This window comes from Lygodium microphyllum, chromosome 6 (genome assembly GCF_053477565.2).
Source record: "Lygodium microphyllum isolate KBCC chromosome 6, Lygodium_microphyllum_v1.1.10, whole genome shotgun sequence".
Taxonomy (NCBI): Eukaryota; Viridiplantae; Streptophyta; class Polypodiopsida; order Schizaeales; family Lygodiaceae; genus Lygodium; species Lygodium microphyllum.
Genome location: NC_141140.1, coordinates 71987144 through 72012450, shown reverse-complemented (window position 1 = coordinate 72012450; position 25307 = coordinate 71987144). Strand labels below are relative to the sequence as shown.

The 25307-nt window shown below is 39.2% G+C and overlaps 1 protein-coding gene across 3 annotated transcripts; it reads right to left on the bottom strand.

Annotated features, from left to right (window-relative positions):
- Positions 1-10272: 10272 nt before the first annotated feature.
- Positions 10273-13435, bottom strand: LOC148034672 (mitochondrial succinate-fumarate transporter 1-like). Of its 3 annotated transcripts, none has more exons than XM_087679631.1 (3): positions 13221-13435; positions 12408-12862; positions 10273-11569 (listed from the first exon to the last, which is right to left on the bottom strand). In XM_087679631.1, the coding sequence occupies exons 2-3, from the start codon at positions 12837-12839 to the stop codon at positions 11039-11041; spliced, it is 963 nt and encodes a 320-aa protein (XP_087535757.1). In that variant the 5' UTR covers positions 12840-12862; positions 13221-13435; the 3' UTR covers positions 10273-11038. The 3 variants fall into 3 exon arrangements, with proteins under 3 accessions (XP_087535757.1, XP_087535759.1, XP_087535758.1); XM_087679633.1 differs by having other exon boundaries at positions 12408-12854; XM_087679632.1 differs by having other exon boundaries at positions 12408-12845.
- Positions 13436-25307: the final 11872 nt, after the last annotated feature.

Below are 25307 nucleotides of genomic sequence, written 5' to 3'. Positions count from 1 at the left end.
AATGAGAAAAGAGGTCTATTGTAGCTAATTCCCTATCAATGGTTGAATATGACAACCCCAAATCAGCCCATATAACTTTCAAGATTCAACTTTGATGGTAGCTCAATCTTCCCCTATCACAGGAGAGCATAAATCAACCAAATGGAGGTGTCTAGCACCTTCTAAGAAGTAAAGAAGAAGAAAAGGATCGTACTGTCCACAAAATCCCTATACGAGATGCGTATTTTAGCCCCAAATCAAGTCAAATTCCAATCAAGATAGCACCTTGATGATGCTACAATTTTGCCCTCTCATCCAAGAACTTGTATCAAGCAATAGATAGCTTCCAATGAGCATATAGATGAAGGAGAAAGAAAGAAGAGCTTGCTGGCCTATTTGCCCTGTTTATGGCTGCCTATTTCAACCCAAAGCATTCACATAGAGAAATCAAGAAGCTCCTATGATGCTCCTCTCACAATGTCTATGCAATGACAGCTTGAATCAAGCCTTCTGATGCTCAAGACCGATCAAGAATGATCAAGAATGATGATGAAGAAGAAGAGAAGGGATGTTGCCCACAAGTACCCTATTCTTGCCTTGTTTGGATAGCCACAAATGCTACTCTTTCTTTGCCATTGCATGAACAAAAGTGCTACTTACTTGTCAAGAGATGAAGGTTCCTCCGCTCCTCTACTCCCAAGCTTGAGTTGCATGGTAAAAACTCCACTTTGTGTAGCACATACATGATGCAAATGCTTTAGATCTTCTTCTCCTAGCCTGTGCCCTTGTTTTGTGCCGAAAATTGTGATGGTGCTCTTCATTTAAGTCTTCACTATCTCTTGACTAAGTCATGTATCACATAAGTCACATGCAGCATGCCTAAAGCATATACAATGTCACATGGGCATAGACACAGTCAACTTCCTTAGCTAAGTGGTTTCTCATCATAATGAACTTGTTACATACATGCTTTTGGATCAACACCTTCACAGACTCATGTAGTCAAGACATGAGGTTTATATCCAAGCTATGTTATTGTCCAATAACATATATACCATGTCATATGAGGCAGACTTATGAAACTTAAGCTTTCCAAGCCTAGAAAACACCTTGTAACTTACTCTTGTGATGAGCCATCAAGAGCCTCATGAATGCAAATGATCAGCTTATTTTACATCCTATACACAAAATCCCATGACATCATGTGTGGAAGATTTGCAAGGGATTCCTTGTTGTGGTCAAAGGGCCAAAATATGGTACTTTGTATGATTTGTATGTTGTTGGTGTCAAAGGCCATGTTGTAGCTATCACTAATGAAAAACCATATGTTTCTTTATGGCATCATTATTTTGGCATCTAAAAAAACTCTCATGAAATCAATGAGGTAGGGCCAAATATCACCTGCATGTCCCTTTGGAAAGAAGTCACAACATTTTTTAAACCAAACCACATTACAGTACTCGCATAGATTCCCCATGATGTAATGAAAGCTATATTGGATTGATCCTCCAGGGCATGGCATACTTGGTTGTAGCCATTGAATCCATTCAAAAAAGAATATATCTCGTGACCAAGCACTTCATGTAGAATGCTGTCTAGGTAGGGAATAGGGAATGGATCCGGAATAATGGCTGCATTGAGCTTTCTATAGTTAATACAAATCCTTAGCTTCTTTTTATTCTTGGGAACAATGACAATTGGTGAGATCCAATCGGTGCGACCTACTGGGGCTATGAAGCCAACTTACAATAGTCAGTTCAATTGTTCCTTGATTTGTTTGGCTATGTGGGAATTCATGCAATTTCTCTACATTCGCTATAGACTTCAAGCGAATTAAATGTTGGTAGAATCTCGAATCCAATCCTCTCATTTGTGAGGAGTAATCCCATGCGAACACATCCTTGAATTCTTGAAGTAAACTTATTAATTGCTCTCGAAAACTCAATTCAAGGTGAGCATTGATTTTTACCAATTTGGTCTCCTTAGAATCTAGAAACACTATAGCTAATTCATCCTCTTTGACTCTTGTGACTCTGCATATGAGCTTCAAACTCTTGCTCTTGCCCCAATACTTCGGTGATCTCAACTTCTACAATGTCCAATGTCTTCATTTTTATTGCAAATTTTGGGTTTTGGATTCTGAAGATCTTAGGAGTACAACCCTCTTCCTCTTTCTCTAGGGTTTTATCTGGTAGACTTTGTGGCTATACATATTCTTTACTAATCTAGAAAACATTAATGAGATACCATGGTTGTATATTTTCATTGGCCTTTAGAAACTCCTCTTCCTCATCATCACTTAATCCTTCCACCATGTTGACTGTTTCTGCCTCATTGGTTTGCATTGCAGTATGGGAGGGGCAACATTTTGCAAGAACACAGTAATCTTATGTTGATTGCAACTAATAATGAGTTTGTCTTGATCCCAATTATGAATGACTCTTGCTTGGTGGAGCCAAGGCCTTCCCAACAAGAGGTGATAATCCTCACCTGCATTCTCCATATTCAAAATAGCTAAAGAAACCAAGAAGAGAATGGTAGCAACTTCCAAAAGCACACAGAGTGGATGATGCCAAGTGGTCTCACTGTTTGCTAGTTTTCCATTCTTACCAAGAATGGGATTGGTTCCCAATCCATTAATCTAAATTCTTGATAGATTGCCAAGGTGATAATGTTGACATCGGATTTTCTATCAAGTAGGACATTTTGATAATTATGTTCTTGCACCAAATAGGGAGTATTGGAATTGTCGAATCATATAATGGGCTTGGTGGTATTGGCTCTTGGTGGATCCTTTGAACTATCTCCTTTAGAGCGGTTGTAGTCATTGCTATTGCTTGGGGTTTTGGTGACACTAGTCAATTAGGCTAGATAAGCTTTAGTTGGTGATCCTTGAAAGATGGTACAAGATTTAATGTATATTGCTATGGGGATGGTGCACCTTGGACATTCTCCTACTATGACTTAGACTTTGTAGTCTTCAGGCCTACGGCCGTTCTCTGGTTTTGTTGATTCCATCCTCAACTCGGGTGTAGACTTATCTTCACACCTGGTTGTAATCCGTGAATGGGTGGGGTTTGTGCCTCTTATTGCTGGCTATATTGTTGAGACTACATCGCAGCATCGCAATGCAGTTTCCATATGCATGTTATCATCCCAACCATGATTGTGTTGTGGAGGATTTTTCCCTACCTCTGAATTTCTTGACCATCATCTAGGTTGAACATTCAGAGTAGAAATTGGCAGTGTATATTTCATCGTGGATAGTTCTCATGTTGTTTACTATGCCACTTGGTGGCAAACTCTCTCCTGTTCTACTCATGAAGAACCTATGGCTTTTAATGCTACTTCCTTGTAAATTTTTCCAGACCAAGTTACTATATTGACATCTAGCTCTAGTAGCTCCTTGATTTCTAGTGTGTTGTCTCCAAGTATGGCTACCACCGGGCCTTTCCCTTGCTATCTTTGGGCATCATATGCCTAGGCTTCTAAACACACTGATCTCCACTGTCCTTCTTGTATACAAAATAAACAATGTTTAAAAAATGGTTGAAAATTTCATGGCCTCTTCCTCCCCTACCACATATGCCACGAACACGGCTAGGGTTGTTGATACCCCTGATTTATGTAAGCTACTACAAGCGTGTGTGCTTGATTGGCTGACATGGGATTCCATTGGTTGGACTAGGATGTTCTAGTACCTTGCCATCCTCTAGGATGGACCATCTGATAGCAGCCATTGTACTTGTAGTAATCCGTGTTGTGAGTGGCCATATTACATATGTTGCACTACCACTAATTTAGGCCACATTTAGCTTGGACATGACTTAGATTATTGCATTGTGTACACCATAAATTCTTGGCCTCGTTTTTTCAAGTGCCCTTTGAGGATTTTCTTCCCTTTTCTTTCTTCTTGGACTTGCTGGGCTTTTTCTCCTCCTCATCCTCGGAGTCATCCTCGGTAGTTTCTACCTCCAAATCCGAATTAGGCGCTGAAACTCTAGTGTCATCATCTTGATTCTTTTGAATAGACTTTGTGTATTTTTTTCATTTTCTAGATTTTTCTTTGGCCAAAATTGTCTCAATTTAAGAGCTTTCTTGTAAAATGGATCTGTGCTATTGGTAAACAACTCATTAGAGGCAAAAACTTTCTAGATTAGCTTATTGAAGCCTTGGATATACAGGGCATTTAACATTTCATCTTGGGGTGGGAATTTGGGTCAATTCTACTTTTTAGGTTTGTGAACTTGGCTGTGTAAGCCTAACCAAGTTGCAAAGGAGGATCCACAACCCAATGGTGTCATTAAAGTTTCATTCCCAAAAGCAGAAACCCCGCACACTGCAAGGAGTAATCCATAGTTTACATATCTAGAAGTTTATCTTGAAATAGCACTAAACCAGCATCCAAACGTTCAACTTAGTATTGACAAAGGCAAGTATCTTGAGGACTATCCTAAAAAGCAATACGTTGAAAAAAGCTCTTCTTGGCAAGGATGAGGAAAAGAATTTGAAAGATCACATTGGACAGAAGCATGGTAAGACCTCGAAAGCTAATGCTAGAGGGAGTTACCATCAAAAGACCCATTTTGAGCCCATGAAAGTGAAAGGAACATGCCAAGAGTTGTAGTTGTTTTGGATTCATCTGAAGAATCAACCGGATGGGGACTATTCAATATCACTATCCCATTAGGAGAGGAATGATTTATCTCCTTGCTTTAGGCTACAAAGCCATTCAAGCTTATGCACATCTGTTTGATTAGGTTGAAATCTTTGTTGCAATGTGGTCAATGTGGCATTCCAAGTGGGCCGTCCATGTTCTACCACTAGCCATGTTGCAGCCTTTTTTCACATCGAAGATTTAAATACAATGACTTCGTGAGGCTCATTGACCTGGACCAAGAAAGTTGATAGTGTCAGCAACATCACATTTGGATTCTCATGAGAGGATCTAGAGAACTAAAAATCAAGGAGGAGGTATAGGTGGTATAACAATTGGATGAGTAAAAGCAAAGAAATGACTCACTAGCTTCAATGAAGTAGTAGAAGCGATTGATGGGAGATTGGATTCACTTCCATTCCTAGGAGTGGAGCCCGAATATCACTTTCACATCGAGTGCACAGGACACATCATCAATGAGGATAGAAGGAGACTTAGGAGATCATGTTGTTTGGCGCTATTCAACCCTGGATAACCATGCCTATCCAAGAGTTGGAACTATAGCAAGCGGATCTTGTGAATGTGTATGTATTCAACATAGCGTGTAGAGGAGCATTGATTGTGGTTGCCATGTATAATCGGGTCCAAGCATCACCGCCACAGTGCAGAGTGCAGTCATACTCAGTGTGGACACTAACATCCTAACTATAGTTAGTGTCTGGGATATGTAGACAAACATAATTAAAACAATATGGAGATAAAGATTATGTACTCAAACAAAAATTTCAAAGTGCATATTAATATCCTAATTTGATACAATTGTCTCAATAGAGACTGGGCTAACAATATTTGAAATAAGAACAATATGTGATGAATAGCTTAACTGCATAGATTCAGGAATGCATTAATACAACAAAGAATGATATTACTATTTCCAATGATCATGAATTAGGACATACAAAGTGACCAACTCTACTACTATCATAGTACATATGATCCCAGTCAAAGAATGGATCGAGTGACCCAATTGACAAACTAACAAGGACAAACTAAAAGAATAGACTGACAACTCCCCTTGCTTGGGCGAGCCTTTCCCTTTTATAGCTTGCTACCAGCTGTAATACTCTCTCTGCCCTTGTGCCATGCCCTTGGCCATAACTATTGCTACACCCATTTTCTCATCAATGAACCACTAGCCTCCTTGCTTTAAACACTGCTAACTACTGCCAGCCCCCTTAACAAGGAATGAAAATAGCTTCTCTGCAAGTGACTCTTCAGCAATGACTTTCTCTCCAACACAAATATCATCTCGAATATATGAATTTTCCAAAATTTTTAGATTTTCTATGGTATCACACTCTCCTTGCAAAAGGGGTTCTTTATTAATAGGGTACTCCTCTTCGACGAAAATATCTTCAGATCCTAGGGAATCATGATCTATGGTCTTCACTTTTCTTACCTCCATTTGTTCTAGGATGGGGCAAAAGAAACAAAACTTAATAAAAATCTTACATCACAGCAAAAGAAACCAACACATAACCCACAATGTGTAGAAAGACATTTCAACTCTCGAAAAAGTGTACATGCATGCCATAGGATCTAGTTGAAAAAACAATGAGGATACATCAAAGATAGAAATTTTCAAGACATCTTCATATGCAAATTGCAAAATTTCACTTTGTTGGAAACTTGCATAATACAAAAAAATCCTATTGTCTAATATAAAATTCCTCTGTCATTGCTTGGAAGACAACATGAAGAACCCATAGAGAAAATGTCTAAATTGTGTAATGCCTTTGATTTTGATGCATATGTGGTTTAGTGATGTGAAGGCCCTTTAGGTTTGTCTTAGGAAACATGGCAAACTCAAACCCTACAACATGGGGGGATATTTTCAGAGTCCCTCAACATTACATGTTTGTGCATGGATTCGTTTGGGTTGAGAAGAGGACAATGAAATCTCTATCAATTAGTACAGACTGCACGAATGCCTCAAAAGAGTGTTTTTATGTCACTATAAAAAACCACAAAAGTTGGGCATCATGAAACACTAGAATGGCCAATTGACAACCTTTTCTGATTGAGAACCTAGCACAATCACAAAAGGAATAGCCTAGGATGATGGATAGTTCCATTAAGGCACTTTGGGTGGGTCTCATGAGCTAAGGTAGACCCAGACCCTACGGCATGGGGGGAGATTTTCAAAGTCCTTCAACAATGCATGTTTGCACACACTTTGGTTTGGGTTGACAAGAGGGGGATGAAATCTCTATCAATTAGGGCCGACTACTAACTAAATGCCACATGAATGTGTATATGTGTCTCCATAAGATTTGTGGAAGTACACTTAAGACCATTGTAGAAAAGTGTTTTGTTATGTCATTCAACAACAAAGGTTGGGCATATTGAGATAAGACAAGGGCCAATCAGCAACCTTTTGGTGATAAGGACCTAGCACAATCACACAAGACATTAGACTACCATCACAAGGGACAACATTTGATCACAAGAAAAATAACTAGGACTCACTCAGAATGAGGTTTGCTTAAGAGAGAATTTTCCCACATGGAATGGCATATCAAGAATATGATGTGAACAAGTGTACAAGAATACACCCTAAAGAAGCTCCAACACCTTAGTTGTGATCTATATCTATAACATCCACTTTAAGTATTAAACTTAGATTTTTCTCAGCCTAGATACGAAGCTTCATATTTCAAAATAATTGATGCAAACTCATAGTCTCTAAGCTACCATTGCAAGTGATAGCCTCTTGAGCAGGTAGGACTCACACAAACTAGCTGGTTAACAAGAATCATACCTATAAATTGAATTGGTTCCAAGCCCTCTATAACTTCCTTTAGAAAACAACAAAGTTTGGAACTTCAAAACATATATGCTAGTATCCCCCATCCATATGTGGCTTCTCCTCCTTGGAAAAAAGGTCAACATATGACTACCATGGAATATTCAAGGCTTGCTCATGACGATACCTCCTCACTCTCAAGTCTCCCCACTTGTAAGGCCCCTTCTCCATTTAAATTTTCAAAGAAGAAAGATACCCCTTCTTGTATGGATTATGTGTCACTACAAAAATACAAAGTAGCCTATGCCAAAAGGATGCTAAAATTTTGTATAAATATATGAATCATATCCACCCATTTATAAAATGTGCTTGTGATGTTGCATCCCATACAGCACTACACAACAATACTATTATCTTAATGTTTGAGCATACATTGTGGTTCATTAGTCACAATGTTGATAAAATCTTAATGGGCCATTCACTTCAAGAATCAATGATCCTTTTCTTCAAGTGGATTACTTATGCACATGATTTCATCAAGGCCTCTTGGATTTAGAATCTGTAAACCCTCCTTCCTCTCCCCTTGCTCCCCTTAAAACATAGAGGAAAATAGTCTTCAACAAGTATAAAAAGGATACTTGTTTTAAGTTTGTGCACCAATCTATGAACTCATGCCTTTGCAATGGCATACACTTCCACCTAGACAACAAGGACATTGCTCGTGCTCATAAATTTTGAAAAGATGTGCGTATACTTTCCACCGTCATACATATTACATGGCACTCATATAGTTCAATGCACAAAACATAACACCGGATGATGTGCTTTTAGGGAATTTCTAATAATTTCTCCTATTTCTTTCATAGGCATGCAACGTGGGGAAAAGAAAATAATAATTTCTACCATCACAATTATGCATTAACAAATGAAGCCTCAAGTAAGTAGCCTAAGTTGGAAAGCTATTCTTTAGTATTTAGTACTCTTACTTATATCTAGTCCAAGAAAATGTGTCAAGGTGAATGCTTGTCTAAATTTTAGCAATAATCATAGCCAAACCCGACCAAGCATGACTAAGTGCCACAAAAAACCCCATTGCAAATTTTTGAAGCATTTTGCCAAAAAGTTTGTAGTTCAACTATTTGGCATGATATGAAAGCCTATCTCATACCAATGATCTCAAAGAGCTCTCAAAGCCACACACTATGTAATCTACTTGTTAAGATAGAGCCACACACTCAAAAAGTCTCACATGTTATATAATCTACTTGTAAGAACCAAAAGACCGAACAAATTACCATTCGGTGCAATACTTCCACTTGCAAGCATTAACAAGAACATAGATGGGTCTCATCATCAAGTTAACAAAACAATTATTCTATTCAAGCATTAGTCTCAAAACGTCATATAGACGTCGACTTGTGTATAGAGCTAAGGGGCAAACCAAAAACCTTACCATGTTCTACATTTCCTAAAAACCTATGAATGTTTGTCCAACAAATCCTATTTGAAAAGGAAAGCAAAGCAAATTGAACAACAAATCTATATTGTACGACATTTTGCTTGCTAAACAAAGATATCCTCAAAATTTACTTATGTTCCTTGCAAGAGGTTATAGCACAAGAAATATGTTCAACCAATGACATTAATACAAGGTATACTATGGAACTAACAAACACATAGCCATTGATGCATAAAGTTATCCCAAAGCTTATAATAAGACGCATTGACAGAGCCCAAAATGTAGCAAAACTATTCATTCATCTTCACACACAAAATTGCATCTAAAACATCAAAATTATGGCTACAATACACTACCTTCCACAAATTATTCACTAAAGCTACTACATGCATCACACTTCAAAGCTCAAAAGACAATGTAGATGTGATACCTTGATTCCTAGATAGATGTGCCACAACAAATTGACAATTACATATTTGCACAAATGAACAAAAGCTAGATTTTAACATGTCCACTAATACTACACTATAATATGAACACTCCAACCAAAATGTCTTAATCCACATGAAGCTCTCAACAATTAACACTATGCTCTCAAATGTCCACTCTTCAACTAAAAATATCATGAGTCAACAAAAGTTCTCAAAGTATACTAATGATACGCTTCACTTCCAACTATGAGCGTTGATCAATAGATTCTCCCCACCATCACAAACCATTCGGCATAGCTTTTGCTAAGCAATCAATATAACTTTTGACAAATTGACAATGACAATATTTATTGTCTTGGAATGATTTCATCATTTACAACATGAAATATACAACCACAAAAATTTAACTCAAACTTATCTATCATACACTAAGTAGCACTGATATACAACACATCAGATTAGTTTCATCATATTATACATTAGCATGACAATATGTAATTAATCTATCAAATATACCAATTCTCTAATTTCAACCATAAAATATACATATTCTATATACTTGAAAGCGTAAATAAGTTCCCTAAGAGGACATCCATTGCAATCACTACCATAAATGAAATACAAATTCCCTACCTTCTCTTATCTTCCCTTTCATAAAGTTGATTATCTATAACTTATATACCACTCTCCCATAATTTTAGGGAAGCATTCACCATTCAATTGATCTTCAAAACACTTTTAAACCTTTGGTCATTATCATTATGTAGCCCCATCGTCAATTTTGTTAACTTCTTGAAATAAGTCATGATCCTCGTAAGGGGTTTACTGTATGTAAACCCTCTACATCACTAACATTCAAGGCCTATTCTAAAATAGGGTTATTTGTGAACTTTCCCTATATTAAACATGATCCTTTTCTATTTAGCTTGTGAATAACCCCTTTATACATCACCTTTCTGTAATTTTAAAAAATGTAAAAACCATATTTAGGAATCCCCTTCTCTTGACACTATGTGATACGCACATATTGATGAGTGAAAATCCAAAACCCACCCCCTTGTCGCCCTCCAGTCATGTTTCATTTCCACTTTTAGACACGAATCAAGGGCATTTTCACCATTAAGAGGGCCAATGGTAAATAAGTCTATTTTGTTTCTTGGAATAAGGGCATGCATGTGAATTTAGGGGACTAGAAAAAAATTGAAATGACACATTTTATTATGCACGCATGCATGCCGTGTCACTTCCACATATGGTGCTTCTCCATCTTTGTAAAAGTGAGCGGTGATTTTTCGAGTTTGTGTCTTGTCAATAGCCTCTAATCTCCAATATCAATTGCCTTTAGACTGTAGCCCCTTCCAATTATACCATCCCCCCTCTTCAACCATTCTCCTCAAGAAAAAGCCTTCTATTGCAACTCAAACATTGTGTTCATCATATGTATTAACATCTAGTTGGACTAGATTTCTTTTTCTAGAGCTATGCTGGTCTAACTTGATTTTGAACGTAGGCATCACCTAGACTTGTCTCACTTGTCTTCCAAAGCTAGGATCCTTTGAAGACACTTCTCCATACTAATTTCAGAAGCAAGGCACTACTGCACATTGTGCCAGAAACAAGCCCAAGCCCCTTCTGCTCACCCACCATAAACTTTCAAATATCCACAACATTTCTGAGACCAAAACATTTGCTCGGCATTGACTACATCATATTAACTTCTTGTCATATAATCTGCTAATTTGATCTGCAACAGTCCACAATATTGCTTGCCCTGGTGGTATCTTTAGCAGCCTAGGCAAAAGCCCCTTCCACAAAGTACACAATCCCTCTTCTCTGTATATCCTTCTCATAGCATGAAGCATGCTTTTATATTGCACCTCCCCAAGAAACTTTCTACATCTGTCTTGAGCCATCAAGCGTGTCTTGATAACATCAAATGGTGCACTGAAAACCGGTCCAATTAAACCAGTCAGAAACCCAGAAGCCATGGATTGCCAAGGATGAAGTGCACACCCATCGCCTTCCTGCCTATCCCATAGGATCATATCGAGTCTATTTTTTGCACTGAACATGACACCCTGATTTACACCATTTCGCATTACTGTAGGAGTAGCCCCTGCCCACAAGCCACGAATCCCTTCCTCGTGTATAATCAGTGAAGCACAATGTAAGGGCCCCTTATATTTCAACAATTGAGAAGCCACGCCTCTCTGCTGCTGAAGCCTAGTTTTGACGACCTACAAAGTAAAAGTTCAGATTAAATATCCATCACAAACATTGAACATTTAAAGCTGTGAGTCTGTACAAATACTAAACCTGAAAACATGTTAAATGTAGTGCCGTGCTTGAGCACAGGCAGGAATGGCAAGATAAGAAGATAACAAAAATACAGTCTTCCTGTGTTGTGTGGGTCCCTATCTGGGAGCAGTAAAAATGCTTCCTAGTCTTGGGAATGTAAGTATCTGAGAAATCATACACAAGTATCACTAGAAGAAGGTAAGCTTAACCCCCCAACTTGCATAGTTGGGAACTGAATTAACCTAAACTTTCAGTTGTCGAATGCATAAAACCATGGTCCTCAAGTGATACAAATGCTAAATAATGGCCACAGCAGGAAAATTGAAAGCCATGTAGACGCTGGGTTACTTTCAGAAATCCAATAAATAGAACTCTTAAGGGTGGCTTGCTCTTGGAGAGAACCAAAACTCAACTCGTCTTCCATAAAACCTGCCATGACTCTTCTTATGGATTGTGGTTTGCACAAGCTTTAAAAAAATTACAGTGGCCTTCAACATTGAAGAGTAAGTCTAAGACTTTACAGGAAACTTACACCACTGCACATGATAATAGCCAGCAAACAATTGTTTTCCTACAACTAGAACATAGGACACGATATAAGAGATGTATCAACAGTAGCTATAATGTCAATCTACAACCAGCCAACAGCAAGAAAAATGACACTTGCTGTGACCTCAATCCTGCAGGTATAAGGATGTTCCTGAATCGAATCGACCAATCAGCTTAACGCTTCACATCAATGGTTGACACAGCTTACATGCAAGTTACAGGCAATACCTCAAATGGGGTCACAACCAAAAGAGCCTCGAAGACACCAGCCCCAAAGCCAGCTGCAAGACGGCCGCTGTGACTTATTTCACCTGTCTTGGCATCCCTTAGAGCTGATTGAAGCAGAGCATTCGACCCCATCCGAAGCGTATGCTTGAGAGTTAGATGTGCCGCATATGGAGTGAGCCCCTTCCATAAAGCTCCAACTCCCTCCTGCAGTATGATTGATTTCCCACATGACAGGATCCCCTTGTAATGACCAGACCTGTCCAACTGCAGGCGGGTTTTGATCGAGTCAATCGGTTGCAGGCAGCAAGCTTCTACGACTCCTGCAATAGACCCCGACAATGCCTTGATGTGAGCAGGCGTGGCTACTTGTTTGTGGGTTGGACTATGCCCTTGCCTGGCGGTCCAGGCAGGGATGGGTGCACCAGGGCCCATTTATACCTGCAAATGCTGGAAGTCTGTGAGGGCAAGGGACAATCAGCAGAAAAGAAAAAACAATCAGCATGCAATAGCAGGATATCCATTGCTGAAGCATATGGACAGATTGGGAAGACAAGATAAATGATCTCTCTCTTGGAAAGAACTTAATGAAAGAAAAACTTAAATTGATCAATCAAACCATTTATCCCCATGTCTTCTTCCTCTTCTTCTTCTTCTTCTTCTTCTTCTCTCTCTCTCTCACACACAATTAATCAAACAAATTATCTCTGTGTCTTCCATTAATTTAGCTCCATAGCTTCAGTCCCGAAAGAGTTCTACGACTAGCCTTGCATTGAGTGATTCCCAAGTACCAATAGAAAGCTCTATCCATAATACCTGACGGGAGGGTATTGCAGCAGCTTCCGCTGATGCAAACGAATCTCCCTGACGTGGAGTATCGCCATGTGAGCTCTTCCATTCTCACTTCGAGACGTCCGGGAAGGAGCGACTGCTCCGAGAGTCAATGAGGGAGCGGAGGGAGTGCATGTCACACGATACGTTTCCTGTTTCGGATTCTCTCTCGAAGAGAATCCTTACGCCTGCCACGTATAGAGAGAGGGAAACAGCCTTATAGGGGCTTCTCACGAGCCTGGCCCCCAATGACTAAGGCCGGTTGCACACAAGGCCCCCACACATCAAATTCAGCAAGAACAAAGAAGGGGTGTGCTTTGACATGTAAACAGACGAGTGGCTCCACAAAATTCACGTACCGAACATACTTGGGCAAGGGAGATCCCCCATCCAAGGTTGGAACCTATGCCCAAGAAGCAAGAAGACAACATTCTCATTTAAAAAACTAAAAGGTTTCTGACCGAGTTTCAACCACAAACCATCCCCTCTCATCTTAAAGCTTTATAACTACTGGGCCACACACACTTTGATTATGGATTTGGGTGCACTCAATGTGTAAACAAAACATTGGATGCTTTTGGGGGGGGGGGGGGGGGGGGGGGGGGGGGGCGCTGACACCTGTTTGTAACCGACCTAAACCGCATGGCACAACAACATTCCCATACCAGAGGATTCATGGATGTTTCAAACCTCTAGCCTATAAACTTACCATTAATGCAACTCGTTGACCTCCAAATTGGATCAATGTTTTAAGCTATGGATGCCACTACAGTTATCAATGTTGGCATGCAAAATGTGGCCAATTTTCAACCACCTATGCTAGGTGTTCAAGGGAATTATCGTAGGGCATTGTTGCCCAAAATGCACACTAGCACATATGGTAACATTGGTATGCAGTGTGTACGGCATTAAATGCATATTTCTTTACCTTGAATGGAATGCTTTTATGCTTAAGATGTGTGACCAATGTGGATCTCTTGCGATGACCATGATCATACCAACTTTATGGATGTCTATGGGCATAGTCTTATGAAGGAGCCATGGCTATGAGCCTAAGTATTGTAAAGCAATGGCTATGAGGTGGCTAAGACATCTAGTGACACATAGTGTTTGTGAGAGCATTAGAGTATGGCATGTGGATTTATACATGATATTCTCTTTTATTCTTGAAGAACAAGTAAAAGATGTGAGTCCCTATGATGTGACACCTTTCGTATGAGGTTTCTTTGCTTGTGGATTGTTGCTTGCTGGGGGTAAAGGCGCCTATACCTAGCTACTTGTGTATTAGTTACACTAATAGTACTTGCACACCTGTACACTATAGATGGCGAGTGCCCATCACTATCACTTCATTCTTTATTCTTTCAATGACATTTAAATAAGGTAAGGCCAATCACATATCATGACTGTTGGAGTTCCCACATCTTGCGTCTCTCTCTCTTTTGCTCTTGCTCCTTCCACCATAACTCTTACTTCCACTCATGTGCTTCCACTCTAAGCTCACTCCCTTTAATTGGTATCAAAGCCATTGCACTAGCATTGAAGAGCTCAACCTGGGATTGCTTCAGCTTATGGAGAATACCTACAATTCATAGGTTTCATGGCAGTCATGTCCTCAGCTTGAAGTGGTATGTACTGTTGTTCACTTGTTTCCCAGCTTGTTGTGGCATGTTCTAGGGCTTCATGTGGCATGTCTGAGCACCTTAGAGTGCTTCTAAAGCCTCACTATCACTAGTATAAGCAATAGCAAGAGGGACTACAAGTAGCTTGTTTGTGCATGTTGTCCCTGCTCCTCTTCCTAGCCCACTCGACCTTTGCGACGACCCTTGGACAATCCTCTAAAGGATTCTTATCAGTGCTGACCACCCTTGGCACTAATACTCAATATTGAGCATTGGTTTTGAGTCATTAAGCTTCAACTATTAACTATGCAAATAACATGCTATAATATAGTTCAAGATACAACTTACCTCATTGTCTACAGCTCCCTCTAATGTGACTATGCCAATAGATAGTCAAACGGCTCCACTAAATAATGGAAGCCAAATGAAAAACCCTAATGTCATTTCAATTAATTAACAGGAAACTGATCCCTAGTTAGCTAGTTAGACCAACTGAACGGCAAGTGGATGATTGCGGCTATGAGTCTAATGCATCAACAAATGTTATTGGCGAAGTCAAGGACATGATGAAGCATTATACCGATATGATAATAGAATAGTACAGATAAATAGCTGTGGATGTTAATTTCTAAAGAAGAAGTAGAAATTGATGGAAAGTTGATGCCCTGAAGAGGGTGGTCCATCAAGATTCAGTTGTAAGTGGTGTGGCAGTCAGTGCTTTCCAAGAAATTGCCCTAATGTCAAATGTGACATATGTGGAGAGTTAGATCATTAGCTAGTACTTACTGGAGTAAGATCATCTCTCTTTAGAAAGGGAATAAACAACCAGGTCCAATGAATCATCGAACATAAGTGAATAATCCTTAGTGAGATGAAGGACCAAAACAAATATTGCAAAGAGGAAAAGCTACCGTAGAGGAGCTGCCCAGTGGTAGTGGTATCAACTTGATCAAAGTTGTGCATGTTAACACCACTGACGCTTCCAATTTGCAAGTTATTACAAGAGGACAAAATGTTAAAGAAGGTGTCAATTATCATGTAAAACCTGTTGAGGTAAACCTCCAACAGGATGATAAGGGGATACATGTTCTTAACCTTGATGTGGAAGCCGGTCCTCTAAAAGCTACTGATGGCAAACCTAACCCCAATAAGATGCTGAAGAAGAAGGTAAAAGCTAAGAAAGAGGCACCAAAGCCTATGAAGAAACAACAAAGAGAAATAATGGTCTGACGGGAGAAGTGAACTATTGCTAGCTATCATGAATTTTATTTAGCGAGTTCTCTTTGCGAGGTAAAGTCTGACGTGAATCTCCTACGATTGATCAAGTTATCTTCAAGAGTGCATTAAGAGTTCAAGAAGATTCTTCACACTGGGTATATCCTTGAGCCCTTGGGACTAGCTCGAGTGGGAAATGATTGGTTTGAACATGCTGAAAAAGATTGCCCAAGGATAGCAGCATATGTTGACATCATATTAGTGGAACATGGCATTGTGGACATAAGATCCTCCGTCAACATTATGAACTCAAAATTGATGGAAAGATTAGGGCCGAAAATCCAAAAGAATGCCTCCACAATTCTTTGAATGGCTGATGACAATTTAAGGCAACCTAAAGGTTGCATTACCAAAGTTTGTGTGATTGTTGCTAATGTGGAATGCATTGTGGACTTTAGGGTTATCAGGTTTGCAAGGCAGCCAAGCTATCAAGTATTGTTAGGAAGGCCATGGATCTTGCAATCCAATTGTTAAGTTGATATACCTACAGGTTGTCTAATTTTTGGTAGAGATGCCTGACATGTGATAATGGATGCATATCATGAATCTCCTTAAAGTGAGAGAGTACCTTTATCTTCATCAGAATTAGATGCATTAAAGGATCCATCCGGTAGTGGGACTTCGTTAAATGATGAATCAAAAGAGGGATCCACTACAGAGGATGTCTACCAGGTGACTCTAAATGAGCTGATACATGCTCAAGATAGAATAAGAGACACAAATGTGATTGAGCTAGATCTCAGTATGTTGGTTGATCCACGACCGATTGCTCAGTCTGGAAGAAAGGAAGGATACATGTTCCTGATCCAAGAACTTCATGAAATTTTCACCTAGAGCTATGATGAGCTGAGGGATTCCCCCTAATTTGGTTGTGTATACCATTCCTTTGAAGGAAGGTAGCTACCCTGTGTGATAAAAAGTGAGGTGTATGCCTTTTGAGCTAAGGGAGGGACTATTTGAGGAGTTGGCAAAATTGTGTAAGGCTAGCCTAATATTTCTTGTACAACACACGGAGTGCTGTTCACCGGTGGTTATTAGGAGAAATAAGAATAATTAAATTTGACTTTGCGTAGATTTTAGGGAGCTCAATAAATAGACAGTCAAAGATTACTATCCATTTCCATTTATTGACCAAATTATGGATTAGTTGTTTGGCAGGTAGAGATATCTATTCATTTATGGACTACTTTGCTGGATATAACCAAATGGCTATTGCAAAGGAAGACAAGTTGAAAATGGCATTTATTACTCTATTTGGTACCTTTGCATACCATGTTATGGCATTTGGGTTATGCAATGCGCCAGGTTCTTGGCAATGTATAGTTGATAAGACTTTTGGAGATATTTTCCCATAGGAGTTGAAATTTTTTATTAATGATCTGGGGGTAGCCACCACAAGGGAGAGACAGCTAGTTATTTTAAGAAAATGTTTTGAGCATTGCAGGTAGTTTTGCATTGCGCTTAATCCAAGAAAATGTGTATTTGGAGTGCCCTATGGATTGCTATTGGGCTATGTGGTTAGCTTAGCTGGTATTACAACCGGACCCTAAAAAGATAAAGGTTATCGTCACTATAAGTCCACCACGTACTCCTAAAGAACTACATAGCTTTCTATCTCATCGGTGGGATACTATAAAAAATTCATTAATGCACTGGCAAAGAGGATGTTGCCAATGACGAATCTACTATCCTTTAACTGTCGGTTTGTTTGGAGTGACCCATGTCGAGTATCCTTTGAGGACGTAAAGCAGGAACTAGTGAAAGCGCTAGTCTTGAAAGCACTTAAAAGAGGTGAGGTCTTCTATATATTTTTAACAACTACAATGCATAGCATCAACTACTGTTTAGCCCAGAATTGGGAGGAGAAGTGGTATCATCCAATTGCATTTGCTAGCCATAAATTGGGGATATCCGAGATCAATTACACCTACATGGAGAAGTTGTGCCTTGGATGGTATTTGTGAAAAATAAATTCAAACATTACATTCTCTATGAAAAGGTGGTATTTTATGCGAAGATGGAGGGGTTGAGATTGTTGATGAATTATAGGTGTTGTAGCAATCTGACTACCTAGAAAAGTAGTTAATCACTTTGCAGGAGTTTGATTATGAAATCAAGAGTAAGCCACCAAAGTTGTAGGACAACGTTGAATGTCATGGATTTCGGGGAACCGAATTCAGAATTGATACGCTTTCATCCCATCTTGGTATGCTGCCATAACACAGTATTTATCTATAGGAGAGATTGGAGCCGCTTTGTCAAAGGCTAAGAAGTGGAAAATTCAATAGCTGCTTTGAAATTTGCCTTGATTGCATGAACATTATATCGATAGGGGGTTGATGATGTTTATCATCGATGTGTTATGCCCAATGAGGTTCCGTTTATCTTAGAAGAGTATTATGACTCCACTTGTGGAGGACACTTTGGTGGAGGGTTGACTACACAAAAAGCTTTAAGAGCTAGATATTGGTGGCAATTCATTTTCTAGAATGCATTTGCATATGTTAAGAGATGTGATGTATGTTAAAGATATGATAGTAGGGAGAATAGGAAGCAACCGTTGACTCCTATTATGGCTATACTACCATTAGAGAAGTGCGGCATTGATTTTGTGGGTCTTATTACCCTTTTATCCTTTGCACAGAAGAGCTATATCATAGTGGCAAAAATTGATTATTTTACAAAGTGGTCAGAAGCATGAGTGATGAGGAAGGATGATGTGAAGGATATTACTAGCTTCTTGCTTGAGCAAATTATCTGCCAATTTGGTTCGCCACAGAGGAATTAGTGTTGGACCGCGGAACCCATTTTCTCAATAAGATGATTAAGAACTTGGCTGAAGTATGGAAGATTAAGCACAATAAAACGACACCTTATAATCCACAGGCAAATGGGCAAGTTGAAAGTACCAATAAACAGTTGGTGGGTATTCTATCGAAGATAGTATCAGAGAAGAAACAAGATTGGGATAAGAAGCTATATGTGGCTATATGGGCATATAATACAACCTTTAAGCAAGCTATCAACCACACCCCATTCAAGTTAGTTTATGGCAAGGAGTTCATACTACCCCTAGAGATTGAGTTATTGACGATAAGATTGGTAATTAACTATTCTTTAGAGAATGAACATGCAGTCTTTGAGCACTTTACGACTTTAGCACGCCTTGATAAGCTCAAATTGTAGAGTTTGTTACAGAAGAAGGTAGCTAAGCGTTGAATGAAGCAACTTCATGATTTAAAAGTAAAGAAGTATACCTTTAAGAAAGGTTTATTTATTTTTATACTATGATGCACATAGGGAGCTATTTCTTGGGAAACTAGAACCTAAGTGGGATGATCCCTACAAAATAGTTAGAATCATGAAAAATAAGTCCACCTCATTAGTAGCAGATTTGTAAGGAGTGGAGTTTAAGAACAAGGTTAATCTAAATAAGATTAAACATTATTGACTTTAGGCATACTAATGAGATAACTATCTTATAGGTTAAGGCTAAACTGATTCAAAACATGCAAGAGAGTCTAAAAGTTGGTTGATGGGGAAGCTAATTCCCTACTTAGAACACCCATACTTCGAACAAAGATACCATTAGGGAAGACTTTTTTGGTGGAGCAAAGGTTATAAAGTGATTGAGCAAGAAGATGGGACATTTGTTTGGGAAATCAAAGTTCTTCTGCCCCATCACTGCTTAAGGATTTTGATGAGCATCCATGTTGGATTCAATCAAGAAGGTGGGATAGAGCCTTTGGTTCATCCTCTGAATATGCCGAATTTTGACTATCATAGGTATGAATAAAGGAGCTGATGATAGCCGGATACGTGAGTCCTTTATGGACATATACATTATATTTTAATGAAGCATATAGGGATACTACTAAGAAAGGGAGTATTGAGGTAGTCATTAGAGATCCCCGAGGTCGAATCATGATGAAATTAGCTACCTACCTTGGGGTAGGATTTACTAATAATATGGTAGAATATAAAGCCCTAATCATGGGATTGAATATTGCTAAGAAAGGTAGTATTTGCCAGTTTATTAGTAAAAGGAGATTCCCAATTGGTTTTGAATGAATTGAATGGGATGTACATAGTACAGAATCCCATTCTTCATATGTGTTATCGTGCTATTATGAACCTAATTGATGAGTTTGAGAGAGTGTCTCTTCAGCTAGTTCCATGATATTGGAATCAGTTGATGATTCCTTAGCAAATTATGCTTACGAAGAAGACCTCTTTTTAACACAAGGTTCCTAGTTTAGATATTCCCATTGATGATGAGGTAGGACCTCGTTGATTATGGGGACTTTTATCAAAACATGCTTTATATGGCATGCGATGGTTTGTATGGGCAATGCAAAGAGTAGACGAGACCTATTTACAATAGTTATCTTGGACCCATAGTGTGGTCAGATGACATTTTATGTGTACACCTCTTACTGTATATACATGAGGTATGGGTCATAATCTGATGCATCTAGGTTAGGGCTAAGAGCCCTTTTTTTCTCCTTGGAATGTAGCATCTTGTTGTATGCCAATACTACTCCAAGGAGGGATGTGTATAAGCTGTATTGATTTTCTTACTTTAGGCCAAGAGGGCCGATTGTTTTGGATGCACAATGTTATATTTCGTTAGGCCAAGCAGGCCGATTCGTTTGTTGTGAAATGTTATATTTTGTTATGCCAAGAGGGACATGTATTTGTTTGGTGTGGGTGCGACTAATGTTTTCTTATTTTAGTGCTATACCAAACAGGTTTGACAGAGTGTCTAGAGGGAGCCTTTGATGTGCTGATGCTTCTCATGGCCAAGTCCAAGTGATGTTCTTCTTTTATGAGTTCTCTCCCCTTAAGTTGAATGGTTATGTGCATTTGTGGGGATTTTTCTTTGTTTTGTTGGGGGCTGGAGTCAAGGCATGAAGTCCCAAAGTTTAGGTTAAGTATGTTTGAGGAGGTCTAAGCAATTACCTGCCTCTTATAAAGACATTATCAAGCACTCTAATAACTATTTTAGAAGGTAGTTCTAGTGGCCATGTTCTACTAGCCTACTAGGCAGCTGTTTCTAAGAGTTTCTATTAGTTGTTAGGTAGATAAAGAAGCCTACCAAATAAAAGAAGAAGAAGAAACAATGCATATATTTGAAGCCTATAGTATATGGATGTGTGTAAAAAGGGGTTCTAATCCTTGCACAAAACAAAAAGAAAAGAAACGAAAGAAAAATCAAAGAGTTGATAATCATCGCCTTGCGAAGGCCTGGTAGGTTTTTGGGGACAAGTCACCCTATCTGAGTAGACATTGCCTTGATAGTTTCTTTATGTGCAGATCAGTTTGTGGATTCTATGGGTTGAGTCACCCCATCCTACGGTTGCCAGTGAGACTAGGATTTTAAGCTGAAAAAGAGCTAAAGATGTGTTGAAATATATCATTTTAAAGCACAAAGGTGCATGCCCGACACAAGCATTCTTCATCTCGTTCTTCTCTTTCTTTCACCCTCATGAATGGTCTCTTGGAGGGGAGAGAGAGAGAGACAGGAGAGACAAAGACTGAAATTTCATATCTACATCTAGGCAGTCATTGCTCGCATGGAGACCGGTGATAGAGAGTGAAAAATTAAAGCATCAAGCATGCATCTTCCAATTGGGTGGTTGTACTTCAGCCCCAAATGCCCCTCTTCTCAAATCATCGCCTATCGCCATGACACCTCCTCTTTTTTTTCGTCAAAACAAAATACCCCCCCTCCATAATCGTCAAATTTTGGGGCCTATGGCTCCCTAAGGGCCATGCTTTTTCCAATCTTGGCCACTATTTGACCGGCCTCCAGTTCCTCTTCCATTTGGTACCCAATTTTGCATCCCAAAAATTCTACGCATCCGTCTTGAAGTCCTGAACTACTAGAACTTGTCCTGCTTCAATTTGGCACTTGAAAAATTTATGAAAAAGTTTGAAATGTGGTATTTAAGTAGAAAAATAAGGGGTTTTTTTGTTTTGGGTGTAAAAATTATGTTCTTGTGGGATAAAATGAAAGATAATGGTGAATATCAATAATTCTAATCATTTTGCATTAGAAAATTACAAAATAATAGTAATTATTGATAAATAAATAGAGTAAAATGAAAAAAATTAGGATTTATGCATTCAAAAATTATGAAAAAATATGCATGTGTCCATGGATATATGGTGGGCTGAAGCATGAGGTTTAGCCTCACTTTAGCCCTATTTCTATATTAGAGTGTGATTATTTCTTTCCGTACAAAATCAATACATTGAAATACTCTCTAAACCTACCACTGCATGCACAACGCTTAACGGTAGGGAGGAGAGGGGGTCGTGAGTGCTGAATAGAGGATGAAATCTAATTTTTTCTGATACACTTTACATATAGGACACGTTTGTTTTGAAAGTTAAAGGGTTCAGTAGCACGACGAGTATATTCGGTGCTGTCCCCTATGCAACGAAGCAAATGCGTTAGTATGAAAAGCATGAATATAATTGTTTGTGCACTACCATAATGCTATTTTGAATAAATAAAATGGTTGAGCATGAAAAATTATCCACTCTTGGATTGCATTCATTATATGGTATTGGAAATATATATCCTAGTTGCATAGCACCTACTTTCATGAATGTTGACCCACGTTGAGAGTGTGCGAAGTCCCAAGCTATAGGGTTAGTGATCATTTTGCTTTGGGCACTTATTTGATGACAATTATACTTTATCTCCTAGAATGATTGATGATAAGAGAGGACCATGTGTCGTATGTATTATATGTTTGAATGGTGCATCTTGGGACCAATCCCCCCCCGGTGTAGGAGAGTCATAGTGGAGCCCTAGCAGTCAGGTGAGGGGTGCTCCTTGTGTATATGATACAACTTGCTTGGAAACTTCAACTGTTTGGAGTGGGAAAGGGATCCGTTGGACTATAAATGATACAAACGTGAATTGACTCCCTAGAACTAGACCATTTCATTAGCCTACCATGGAGCTCTACCCTAGTTTATCCTAACATACAATCCACCTTGGAGCAGCTCGTCATCTCAAGCTCCACCATCTACATCTAGGGTCACAAGTATACCCTATTCACCACGCAGGTCGAGGAGAAGCTATGCTTGTCTAGTCATGGAAACCCCGACCCTCTACTCCTCTCCATCTTGGCTCCAAGTGGAGAGCCCATGCTGAGAAAGAGCCATGCTCAAATTAGAGAGAAGAATTCCTAAATCTTGATGATCCAAGTAAGGATCAAGGAGGTGGAGATCCTAACCCTAATAATTCAGCCTCTAAATACACCTTTTCTTCTAATCATGATATCATGTAGTTAGGAAACATTAACTAACTCAAGTCCCACCTTGTCAAGTCTAAAGCCATGTTCCTCAAAATGTTGGCACTGCATCCCGCATCATGCCTCTGGCCTCCACCAAATCCCAATCCACCCAATCTCTTACTTCCTCCCATCTCTCCTTTGGGTCCAGCACCCATTGTCCCATTTTTTCCCTATGACCAAATCTAGCAAGACCATGCACCTACCATTGAGGGATGAAGGTGATATCAACGAATAACTTTGTGGGAGTTAGCCCATTGTGCATGCCAATGTTAAGGGAGATGCTAGTTAGAAATGTTTAAAGCAAGGTGTCCAATGGTGCATTGATAAGCAAATAGGTATGGCAATAGTTATGACCAAGGGCATGGCATGAGGGTAGAGAGAATATTGTAGAGTTGGTAAGCAGGCTATAGAAGGGAAAGGCTCACCCAAGCAAGGGAAGTTGTCAATTTGTCATTTTGGTTCATCCCTTTTAGTTTGTCTCTTGGGTTATTCGATCCATTCTTTGACTGCATCTTGCATGCTACGATATTAACAGAGTTGGTCCCTCTGTATGTCATGAGTCATGATCATTGGCAATTGTATTGCCATCTTGTGCACTATGATATTAACAGAGGGGGTCCCTCTGTATGTCATGAGCCATGATCATTGGTAATAGTACTACCATCCTGTGCACTATGATATTAACAAAGTTGGTCACTCTGTATGTCATGAGAAATGATCATTGGCAATAGTATTGTCATTATTTATTGTATTACTACATCCCTAAATCTATGCAGGTAAACTACTCATCACATATTGTTCTTGAGCATTTAAGATACTATCAGCCCACCTTTGTTGAGACCATTTTATTGAATTAAAATAATAATATGCACTTTGAAATTCTCGTTTGAGCACATTGTCTCTATCTTCATATTGTTTTGACTATGTTTTTCTCCACACCTTGGATGCTAAGTATAGATTAGGATGTCAAGAGAGTGGATTTTTGGAGTCAGATTTATATAGATAACTTAAAGGCTTCCCCACCTAAACCATCAATAAGTACTCCTAGCGCATCCACTATAAAACCTGGCATAGCCTTTCCTATGAGAACATCAACAATGGATTTGGTACGCTTAACCGTATCTCCTTCTTTAATGGTAGTATCACTACCAAATATGACCATTTAAACACTTTCATTTTCAGAATTCAAAGTCATTCCTTTGACACTATTGGAAAATTTTACCATGGATTACGCAATCACGAAGGGTACTATAAAGCTAAACATCCCTTTGATAGCTAGGTCACAGGTCTGATGCTGTTAGGCCTCTAGTCTTTGCTTATCCACAAAATACCATATAGGAAAGGTTGTTGTGTGGGTAGGGAAGAAAAGCAAGGAACGGATGACTTGGGGGAAAAAGTGAAGATAAAGGGATTAGATGCTAGGTACACACAGGTTGCGAGGTTGACAGGTTGTTCTTCTTTCAGGGTCCCACATTTCAGTGGATAAATCGACAAGCAAACGACGTTGGTCTTCTGGGGCGGATATCCTTTTGCTTAGAGATTGCCTTCTCTAGGGTTTGGGAAAGGAGGCAAAGGGAGGCATGCTGGAATGGTCAAGAAAATACTTGAATATACCAAAACTACCTATTAAATTAGCAAAGAGTCCAACTTAGGCAAATATACCTGAGGTATTGGAATAGGCTTTAAATTCCATGGCACATGAGGTACTGTAAAGATCACCATAGGTGCAACTATGGTCGGATCAACACATCCAAGTTCATCTAGCTGAAACGCAAAGGCTTTCCCATGTCTTGCCAACATCTGCAAGAAACAAGCTCTTTCTATAGGCAAAAGGAAGCTTGTATCACCAATTTTTAGGTCTT